Below are 12,023 nucleotides of genomic sequence, written 5' to 3'. Positions count from 1 at the left end.
AGTAATACCTCAGACTTGAGAACAGCTGAGTTGAGAAAACATGAAATTAAAAAGTGCTAAATATGAGTTAAGAAAAAAAAAGAAAGAAAACTGCGCCATTGTTTCATCAATGTTAATTCCACTACAGATCCAGGAACTGGGAGCCATATTTTTACATAAATTCCTGAGGAACTGTATATTCAGAGAGAAAAATACAGTGAAAAAAGTGGAAGTGAACACTGTACCAAAATCAGCAATAGAAGATAGTTACCAAAGCTGAAGTACAGGCAGGTTCTCCGGCACCGGAAGGAATGGCAATTCACCTTTGTACGCACAAACAAGATTTAATTCCCACCACACCTATGTGGCATTACATTCTTATTCTTTTGTCAGGAAACAGTGAAAGCAAAAGCACATTCTTTTCCTTCTCTAACTCATACTTGATCACTTCTTTTATTGATCACTTCTTTTAAACCAAGTTAACATTGTAAAGACCAGAACTGAACAGAACCAAATTAAGGATGTTAAAGCATTTATTTTAAGAACATTGATAAAAATAACATGAATATATTCAATACTGTACATTTATTTAATGGATAATACACAGAGGGGTTATTTAAACCTTACAAGCTCCTTGCTTGTTGCATTACACTGGTAAGCTAGTAAAAATGCTCAACGAAACACCTCTAGGAAAATAGAGAGGAAATAAATCACATTATGGAAAAGAATAAAAGGTTAAAAAACAAACACTTTCTTACTATGCTGGGTCTGGCTGGGATGCATTTAACATTCTTCACAGTATGGCCTCCATGGCACCGTGCTTTGTATTGGTGGCTAAAATGAGTTGCTAACACACCAGTTCTTTGGCCTTTGCTGAGCAGTGCTTGCATAATGCCAAAGTTCTCATTCTCCCCACTCTGCCCCCACCAGAAAATAGGCCAGGGCTCTGCAAGAAGCTGGGAGAAGACACAGCTGGGAGAGCTGACCCGACCTGACCAAAGCAATTTGCCATGCCATGCAACATTATACTCAGCACTAAAAAGGGAAGAAGGTGTTTTGGTGGGAGCTGGTCAGTGCCCAGAAACTGGCTGGGCTGAGGTCTGCTTCAGGGAGGTGGTGATCACAGCACTTGGTTTTGGCTTTTTCTTCCTCCTCCCATTTCCTTCACTTACTAAACCATCTTAATCTTGACATATGGGTTTTCTCACTTTTGCTGTTCCCATTCTCTCATCCCTTCGCTTTGAAGGAGCAAGTGTCTGGGTGGTGTTAGCTGCTGGCAGGGGTCAACCCACCACCTTTACTCTATTACAAACTGCAGAATGTTGGTAACATTTGATTTTTACTTTTTAAACACTAAGCTTACAAAAGAAAGTGTTCACAAAGTTAAAGTTAGGTACATGTTCATCTAGTCGATCATCAGGTTTGGTACATTTTTACCAAATGTAGGTCTTGCCAATATTGCTGTGCAATTTCTTTTTCAAAATCAGTAATATAGTCAAAGTATACATTAACATTTCCGTTACTGCATTTAATTACTCAAACACATAGATGTTCCCCTCACTCAACCCTTACACATTAGTCTTTCCTCTTTTTCCAGAGGGGGGGGGGAATAAAACACTCCTCATTCTATGATAACACATAAGAATGTGCATGTTGTAGTTCCTCCTCAATACCAACATGAGCTATTTCTGCTGTGTGAAGCTATGCTTCCTTGTTGCCTTTTATTTTTATACAAGGGATACAGTAAGGAAAAAATCTTTATTTAGGAACACAGGAACAACTGTTTAAGTGGCAGTTAAGACTGAATTCAAATACATGATCATGACTGTAAACCATCTAAATAAGGTAACAAAAGACAGAGGAGGAAAGGTAATGTTTCACACAAATGTCAATATAAGCAAACATTTCAACAACCAAAAGCATTTATAAAAAAATCATTCTATATAGGTAAAAGATGTATTTCGTGCAGTCCTCATCCACAGCTAGTTTTAAAACTGGGAGTGGGGGAGGTAAAAGGAAAACAATCTTTGGAAAAAGATCTCAAAGGGCAAATGAAAACAAAAAAAGTCTCCTTGTATTCTGGAGCTATATGTCTAATGGAATGTGCTCAGCTTTATTCATTCTCAAATCTGCTATATGGATTATCAGAATCCTGGAGAAGACCTGCAAAACAAAAATAAGATTATTACATTTATCATTTTCTTACCAGTATTGCTTATAAGGCTTGAGTTACTGAGCCCACTGAAATAGGTACTCTATTTAACAAAACTAAAATGCAATTCTTGTCTTGTAATAGACGACCTATCACCACCCAGACACTCAAAATAATAAATTGAAATTGTTCTAAAACACTCTTATTTCTCAGACTATAATCATGAACAGGTATTTCATGATTTTGGAGGGAGAAACCATTTCTGTAAGTTCTTATGGAGAAAACGTTTCTCATTTGTGAGGTATACTCCACAGAGCACATTTCTGAGAGAGACGAGTTTACAAAACCTAAGCAGGGATGGCCCAGGAAGAACAAATTCAGACCGGCCAGTTTATAAATTAAAGTTATTATAAGATCACCACCCTTTTAAATGTAAGGCACTGCTATTTTGACTTAGTTCTGCTTTGAATATGCACAACCATTTGTCACTTTCAGCCATTTGCTGCATTTCCAGAACAGGACAACAATCTCTAGGAACAAATGAAGATGACCTCTGCATTCACCGAAACCTCCAGGGATAGAACAAGTGCACCACTTCAAGCAGATTGCAGTGTTTCCATCACAAAGATTCTTGATGTTTTAACCAGAATATTGTCACAGAAAGCATTGCAAAGCCATCCAGTTCTACTGAGTGACTGGATATGCATACCATCTTCTTTAAGGATTAGTTGAGCAATCACTGTTCCATACAACAATTATTTCAAAAAGACTTAAAAACCACACACCAGATTTAGACTAGGCAGAAGCGTACACTGAAAATAAAGGAGCCCCATAAGAATCCAGAGGCTGACCTTTTGTTGTGAAAGAACAGCAAAACTGCCAGTACCTTTTTGCCAACATTTTTATACTGATGACTGGCAAGCCTGGACTCTTCTCTAGATCACTGATTTAGGACAGAGCAAGAATACAGCAAAGCCAAACAGCCCCAATTCCTAAGTGTTCAGCTTCACAACAGCAGAAAAGACTGCACTCGTTCGTCTCTACCACATCTTTTAGGAATCCCCCTCAGATCTTTACACAACATACTTTTTCCACACGCACCTGCACAGATATTCAAAATTCACTGCTCTATCTGAAACTCAGAAACACCAAATGCAGACTGTAGTCTTGTCTACCTTGTGGCAGCTGTGGCATTTCTTTCAAACTACCAGCATATTTTAAGATACCAAGCAAGAAGCATGGCTGATTATTGTATCAGTAACTGCGACTGACTACCTGATAGGGAACAGCAAGTATCAAGGACTATGCACAAAAATTCCTATTATAATTATTCAAATTGTAAAGATTTCAAGCAGCCAGTTTGTAAGAAGTTAAAATCAAAAGCTCTCACGCCTAATGGCTGTTACTTGCCAAAGCATCAGTCAGCCACATTTATAAAGCTTCACCCAGGTAAAAAGAAATACAGTCTATTTACCCGATAGATACCTTGCCATCAGAGGTACTACCCCTTCTTTAAACAATTAAAGAAAAAGTCATCTTTCAAGCATTTCTGCAATAAGAATATGGCTAGATGACAGCATTGATGGGAGCTATCAACACTACTGAGATCAAGATTTTTGTATCTTTAAACTTGCAGAAAGCAGTTCCACTCAGAACTTTAGGCACCAAACTTCAAAACAATCTTCCACAAAGCTGTAAGAGGTGGTGCCAGATTTCCTGACAACAACAACTTAGGAATAAAAGGATAAAGGGGGTTATCTCAAAATCAAAATTAAGTCTTTAAAAAAAATACTCACTAAGATAATCATCAAGAAGGTGCCCCCCTTGGTTGAGTTGCCTCAACCAGTAAGTGTCTGTGACCTATTACAGCCACAAAATGTACACCAAAAAAGTCACCTTCTACCTGAAAAGAACAAACATGCACACCTGTAACTCTGATTTTTACTTAGCTTGCATAAGTATCTCTATATAGTGTTTGTCTCCTATAATTCATTCAAAATACAAACTTGACACTTCATACATCTGAAGGTAACATAGTAAAACCTTCAACATTGCTCTCTCGCAGCTTAAATTGCTGAGATTCATTGGAATTGGTGTTCTACATCCAGTAGTGCCAATTTCAAATGAATCAGAGGTAGGTACAAAACTTCTACGATGAAATCTTCATATATCATTCTGAAGAGGGCAAGTAGTCTTTTAGCTGCCCCGCCTCCAACACACTCAAAGCTATTTCAGACAACTAGTCCTGATAGTTCAAGTGAATGGGCCATTTTTACTCACTATTCTCAGCAATACTTGCTTTAATTTTAATGAACTAACTGGTTTGACAATGAGCAGGTATTTTCCACCAATAGGCATTAGCATGTTCTAAGTTCACTTCAAGTTCTCTGATCTGTTTTATTGCACAATACTGGAACCAAACTGTTCAGGCCTTAAGAACTGTGAGTGAATCCTGTGTGAGTATCATTGATTGTGACTTCAGAAATTCTATTCCCAGGAAAGGAGGTACTTCACGAGAAATGACAAGCCCTCCTCCTGAGTGGAGATAGCCACAGAGGTTACAACATCAGATAAACTTCGTGCTGAAATCTGCATCCAAGGTTTAAATTTCTTTTATCTTCAGCATTTTAAGTAGATCATTAGATTATATTAAACGAGAAGGAGACAGCAGCTCATCACTCGCACCAATATTCTTACTGAAGAAGTTGTCTCAGGCTCCAATAAGTGGACAAAAGCAATCTAGAGAGACAGATGAAAAAAGCAGCATGACAAAAAGCTCCTGTCAGCTGCCACAGCTGCTCTTAGCCATGACACTTAAAGAGGGGCTGCAAGCCTATGCTAATTGGATTGCATGTCTGGTGCAACTAAAGCTCGCAGACTGCCTTGAACCAGACACGAAGGCTGTCTCTCAACTGTTTCCCATTTGACATGGGAGCAACTACCCAACCTGTAATTTACATTTACAGGTTCAAAGAAGTTAGCTGTTTGTAGGTTGAGGCATCCTGTTTGCAATAAAGTCCATTTTAGGTTACTGTAAACTTAAAGATCAATATGCAGGACAATTACAAGAACTTAAGAGCATCTTCTATTCATCTTTGTTACAAGATTACTATTTGACCTACTTACCAGTATTAAGCAGCACTGGAAAATTTGAAAGGCATGATGGTAAAGTACCTTTCCTTACCTTCTAAGGAATAATGAGGCCTTCTAAAATATATGAAATGACGAGGCAATTGTAAGAATCTAATACCTCTTTCTAGCATATTCATTTATGTACTGTGCTAACTATGCAGCTTCTCAGTCATCAAGACCTGACTGACCCTCATCACATATCAGCACTGCCTAAAAATAGAATTAATGAAATTCTTACAAGAGATCATATATACTGCAAAAATTGAACTAGTTTGTGATATGCTGCAGATCTGCATCCCTTATTACATTTTTCCTCTATTTTTAACCCCCAAATTAACGAGTTTATTCTTAACATACAAACTAAACAGCTTTATGCGCAGCAATACATGATCTCCCTGCTTAGGGGACCTAAAGAAGGTCAACATGAAGAAGTATGCATCCTGACCAGAAGGAACATTTACTGTAACAAACTCCTGAATATAAAAATCAGCATCTTACATAAAATAAAGGAGATAGGATTATGTATCACTAAAGTAGCTATTAAAACCTTTGCAGAATTGAAGCAAGTGGTTTGGAAGCCCAAAATCATGAGAGGCAATCATTTTGTAAAAATGGAGACACAGAAGCCTTCCACTAATACCAGGCAAAATCCTGAAATAAAGAATAAAGCAGCTTCTTACTAATGCTATACTGAACATACAATAGCAGCAAATGCAGCAGCAATTAAATTGTAGTTCCTCTGTATGCTATACAAGCTGCAAAGTACTCTGAATTCTCCTTTAAAATTTTCTAACAGTCAACATATAATTTGTGTAATCATATTGCATTCATATGTGAGCAAATGAAAAATACTATCAAATTTCGCAACAAAGAAACAATTCAAAGTGTGTATTCCTGGTTGCTAAAGCTCTCTATGGCTTCCAGTGCTCCCAAAGGACTGTGGCTAGAGTGACACCTGCAATGCATTATAAATGTGTAATTACCATTTAAATAGGGTAAGGAAAGCTGGTGGATGAAATGGGAAAAGGCATTCCCTTAAAGCCAACCAAATACTGAAATTTCAGGCATGATCATCTTAATCTACAGAGTCAGGTTAACAAAGTCATTGTCATTCTGCCACTCATCCATGCCTGCTTAACTGAGAATCCTCTCTGCCCTGCCTAAGAGTGCAAAAGTAATCTAGTGTCTCCATAATTATTTGCAGCAATTTTTATTAGATTATGTTTAATATGCTAACATACGTATTTACTAGGCAGTGTAAAATTAAGACAAGATTGAAGGTTATAGTAGGACTTACTGCATTGTCCCACTGACTTATTTTGAGAGCCATTTGGCTGCACGTTATCAGAATATAAACTGTACAGATTAGCAGTATTTAGGAATTTCATAATTTATAGTGTCTCATTTCTCCTCAGTTATTTCCATCCTCTCACTGTGTGCCAAATATTTAGGTAAGAGTTTTTTCTTCTATAGGGCAAACAATGAATTAGAGGAATTCAGGCCTCAAACCTATTTGATAGTATAAATTGATCTCTGACTACGTAGTGTCTATAACTAGCAAACCTGACAACAAATAAGCCTCTGAGATTTGCTATTGAAATTTATGTCTGATAGTTAAATTATGATCTTTTGGGGGTAAACTGCATTGCAAAGTATAACTACTCAAAGGGAAGAATATGCATGACTCCTTCTGAGAAGGTACACCTTCCACCAACACAGTGAATGCAGGAACTTGTTCCTAATTAAGTCACTGATGGACTAACATGCTTCAAGTGGGGGCAAAATGACACACTCACTCAGCTATGTACAGTATAGCTAGATTCTGAATTTGCTGTATCTATTCCAGAGGCACAGAATCACACTTACACTTGTCAGAAAACTCAAGTACTCCAACAAGTTCCAACCAAGCAGTCCTGATGTTAAGCACCGAAGAGAAGCGTGTCTTCACTAAGATGTAGGGCCATCCAGAGACAAGTGAACTACTTCCACGAGCAGAACGCAGTCATCTGAAATGTCACTTAACCCTTGCGCAGTGCTTTGATATACTAACTGTTACAGCAAAGTCAGAACCTAGTGATCTTGCTCCTCTTAGCCGCGCTGCATTAAAGATACACAAAGTTATTTATCTATACAGCAACACATGCTTTTTTGGAGACATAGCCACTGTCTTAAACATACAAGTTCTTCACCAGATCTATCCCAATGCTTCAAGTTTGTCAAGGTTGACTCTAGGGTCTCTTCTAAGGAGAAAGAAGCACAAAAAGTTTGTTACTCTGTTTGTCACGTTATTTAATCTGGACTACTCCTGTAAACTGCTTAATTCAAACAAACCTATTGAAACTGAATTGCGGCTGGGGAACAGGGTCAACAACTATCCTATAAAATACCACAGGACTTTAGCAAAAATACTTGTTTCTATGACATTCCTCCTCTTGCAGCTCAAGCTTAACACTACATTTTTCCTCCATTCCAGCAAAGAAGTGTGTTTTTTGCAAATATTCCCCAGGCAGAGACTTCCCCGCAGAGACTGTCTGTATTACTTCTGCATCAGCCAAAGGACACGCTGCAGATTCATGAAGGCGCTGCCAGACACTGCCAATCAGTTTAAGAGGAGGATGAAAATTATCAGTTTTGAGCGACTCTTCAGACCCCTAGAATCACCTTCTCTGACATTATTGCAATTTGCATAATAAGTGCAGCATAGTTTTAGCATATCTATCTCTGAATACATAGTACTATTAACCCTATGAACAAGTCAAATTGAAAACCGAAAGGACTGACAAGCCTAGATAATAAAAGCCTCCTATACAACACATCTGGTCTGACAATCTTGTGATAGGAGTCTCCTACTGGACCACAGCTCCACTTAAAAACAAACAAAACCCAACAATTTGAATCATTATGTTAGGCTGCATCCTCCATCCTCTTTTTTTTTTTTTTTTTAAAAAACAACCAACCTGATTTTAAAAGTTTGTTATCTGCTAGTCAGTCTGTCCTCCTTCAATAACCATGGGCCTGCTAGCCAATTTCAACCAGATTGTTTTGTCGAGTTCAAGAATAAAAATGAGTGCTCTTACTTAGGAAGACACAGAAAGAACAATTTATTATAATTAATATATTTAAATGCCCACCCCAAGCAAACAACTCATCCAGCACATTGTCTCCTGCCAAGTGGGAGAGACAGCAGAGGAAGAGAAGGAGTGTAACAGCAACGAGGTTAGGTGTTCCGGTGACAGAAGACACGCATCAGTAGGAAACTGGGTTTGATTAGTTCTGTTGCTCACAAAGCAGCTTGATTCTTCTATGAGTTTTAAAAATAATTAGGAAAAGGGGGAAAAAGGAATAAATTTAGACACTGAATATCGAAACAAGATTACCACATACCATACTTCTTACGTATTTCATCATGCTTCTGTTTTCTTTCATGTCTCCTGCAACAAATAAAAGCATCAGAACATTCAGACTGTTTTAAGCTGTGAGCAAAATATAATTATATCTGAAAGACATTACAACATTTTTAGTATACAATTACAAGCTTCAAAAAAGTCACATCTGTTATGCATCTTATCTTCTCTTTAATATTCTCTGTAACTTCTTACTAATCAATAGCTTCAATAAATAAAATACATTTCCAAGCGTAATGAAATGCATTATCTTTCCTATATAGAAGTAATGTGCCTGTATGTATGTACATATATACATAAACACACATAAAAAGCAAGTAGCAATACTGGAGGATTCTCTGATGCTTTCCAGCTGGGAGTATAATTGTTAATATAGCTGTGAAAACAGTGTGCTTCAGAATCACTATTCAATATAATAATTTCATGAAGATAAAAGGTGCTGTAGTAATTGTTTTGTTTAAGCAGTACAGCAAGCGTAAGTGAAAACTATTAGTTTCTAAAATCCAGAATGGTAACCATGTAGGGAATAAATTAAAATATTGTGCTATTAAAAAAAATGATGCCTCTAGTTATTTCATCTAATTATAAGTTTTCAATACCGCATTGCCAAACTTCAACCATTCACACAAGCCAAGTGTCTGATGAGTTGATTTCTTCTTCCCCTCCCTTTTGTAAAGGCAAAGGGGGAAAAATGGGATGTTTTCCATTTAAAATTCCTTCATCATTTCTCAGATAATGTATCTTCATCTCAAAGGGATCATATATTTTGCTTAAAAACAAAACAACAAGATCCTACATAACTGTTTCACTATGATGATCCAGGTTCTATTTATTTTGCAGAAAGAACATAGAATTTGAAAAAAGAATGTCCCTCTAACATAAAAAAATCAGCTGTTTGTTGTCCCTATAAAAAAACAGCCCAATTAGACAAGTTGTGACTTTCCCCGATTCTAATTTGCACATATTCAGCAAAAAGCTGTTAGGCACTGACAGCTTAATTCACCAAAGATCCCATCTGCCCTATGCATATTCCACCTTCAAACAATTCCCACTGCTAATCAGATTCTGTGCATCCTCAGAAGCAATTATCCTGTTTCCTGTGGGTCTGAAGGGTTGAACTGGCCTTTCCCTGCAACTGCACTTCTGGAAGGCTTGCAGATAAAGTGTGATGAGAAAACCAAGAAGAGATTGACTCAAAACCTTCTGCTGCTGTTTCCCTGAGATACCTACCCTCCTTTCTATCCCACTTTGCTATTTGGGCTCAGGCACCACGGGAAACAAAACAACCTGGCCAAATTGAAAGAGGAAGAAAACTGGGGTGCTGAGAGGTTAAAGAGAACAAGAAGAATAGTCAGGGTTACCTGCTGATGGTAAGCTGACCCCAGGATTCCTACTTTCTGTCACATTAAGATACAAACACGAGGCACAGGATCTCAGGAAGAGAATGGAAAAAAACTGCATAAAGCAGCCTTCTCTTGTATAAAGCCTATCCCTATTCCTATATGGTTTTCATGTGACATTATGTGACCTCAAACCAAGTTTTCTGGTGGTACTAATGTTTTTGACCTTTTTGCATGCTCTAACTCCAATAATGGAGACTCACGCTGCAGTTTCAATTGAAATCTCAGTGCTTCAGCAGTCCATCTGAACCTGCCCTGAACACAGAAAGCACTAAGTATCTGCAGAAGGGGGGTTGAAATCAGCCTGTGTAAGCCTTAAATCTCAAAATACTTTAGGATACCACCCCAAGACTATTTAAAAAAAATAAAATCTAAAAGCTTTAAATTGTTTAGTCTGAAGGGTAAAATTATTAATATTTGAGGAACATTCAAACTTTGCCAGGCAGCCACTACCGTGTAATAGAATCCATGACTAAATCCGTGCACACTAAGGCTTAGGTACACATCAACTGAGCAGAGTCAGACAATTCTGAAGAGTGACTGAATGAGCCACCCAAAGGAGCCTTACTATTAACATCTTACACTACGATCAACCAATGTCATCGTACAGTGCCTCCAACTTGGTTCTGTTTCTTAATACTACTGCTATTATTCCACCTTCTGCATGCTAAATTCCTGGCTCTTCTTACAATTTGCCCTCAGTGCTATAATAATGTATTTTTCCTGATAATAATAGTTCATAGTTTTCCATACTTCGTTATTTGTAAATCAATTGCAAACCTTTATTTTTCTCCCCCACTGTTCTCCCTTACCACAGCCCTACCAAATTATACTCAGTTTCTCATTCAAGATATCACTGCTTTTCATTGGTTATCAGCTTCTAACAAATCATGATTTACAAATTACACAAATCTAACATAAAGGTACCACATATTTGCAGCTGTAAAAGAAGACAGACATACTACTTGATGCCTTTTTAAATATGATAATTCGTGTTGTAGATAACAAATTCAAATAAAGGTTTAAAGCTATGCAATAAAATATCAATTTTTCTTCCGTACTTGTAGCTAAAAACTGAATCCAAGTTTCCTTTGCCTCTTGCTCCTTGTTAAGTACAAATTCTACATTTCAACAGTGATTTCAATCTTCTCGAAGTATTTTTGTAGAATTCCCATAAACAGGGTCAAGGGGCTAAGAACATCAGGTGGGTTTGGGTTTTAAAGACTATCAGAACAACTAAATTTTTAATTATTTCAAGTAACCTCTTAAAAAAATGATCTAGATGTCTTTACATGGCTGGCAGAAGGTAGGTTGGCCAAGAGCCACGAAGATGAAGGATAAAGTGGTGGAAAACAGACTATTAGAGACTGGCTGTCAAGCATCCTTACTGAACACCAATGTGTAGTAGCAGCTATTTTAAGATATTTACTTGTGTTTCTCTTCAACAACATAATAGTCTAGGTACTGATCTGTAAATACACACTAACACATTCCTGGACAGGAACTGACCATATTCCTTTTTAAGTTCTAAGTTCACAAAATCGCTTTGGTTAAGTTTCAAAGGGACCTCTGGAGGTCATCTGTTCCATCCCCCTGCTCAAGCAGGGCCACCTAAAGCAGGCTGCCCAGGACCGTCTCCAGACAGCTTCTGAAACCTCTAAGGATGAAGACTGCCACAGCCTCTCTGTGCTACCGTGCCAGTGCTCCGTCAAAGTCTTCCAACAATACAAGACATCAGAAATACACGGAGAGAAAGAGGAGTTCCAGTGGGCAAACTGCTGGCAAAGAACAAGTCCTTAGCGGCTAGAAAGGATAGCCCACATAACACAATATGCATTTCCTCTGTAGTTGTCTGGTCAAAAAAGGCTTGTAAGACTATGTCCTGCAGCAATTGGAGCAGTTTGTCTGCTTCAGACAGTCCTGACACAAGCTAGGAAAGACAGCTACTGCTCCAAA

At 37.8% G+C, this 12,023-nt stretch overlaps 1 protein-coding gene across 2 annotated transcripts in view; it reads right to left on the bottom strand.

Moving 5' to 3' along the window:
• Window positions 1–494: 494 nt before the first annotated feature.
• LOC118247528 (pituitary tumor-transforming gene 1 protein-interacting protein-like) overlaps window positions 495–12,023 on the bottom strand; it is a 28,708-nt gene continuing 17,179 nt past the window's right edge. For both annotated transcript variants that reach the window (XM_035545573.1, XM_035545574.1), the window contains exons 6-7: window positions 8,648–8,694; window positions 495–2,142 (exon numbers count right to left, since the gene is read on the bottom strand). In XM_035545573.1, the coding sequence (XP_035401466.1) occupies window positions 2,093–2,142; window positions 8,648–8,694 (97 nt within the window). In that variant the 3' untranslated portion in view covers window positions 495–2,092. The remainder of the gene's footprint in view (window positions 2,143–8,647; window positions 8,695–12,023) is intronic.

The sequence above is a fragment of the Cygnus atratus genome, chromosome 2 (genome assembly GCF_013377495.2).
Source record: "Cygnus atratus isolate AKBS03 ecotype Queensland, Australia chromosome 2, CAtr_DNAZoo_HiC_assembly, whole genome shotgun sequence".
Classification (NCBI taxonomy): domain Eukaryota; kingdom Metazoa; phylum Chordata; class Aves; order Anseriformes; family Anatidae; genus Cygnus; species Cygnus atratus.
The sequence above is the reverse complement of the archived record's forward strand: the minus strand, read 5'-3'. Positions and strand labels throughout refer to the sequence as shown.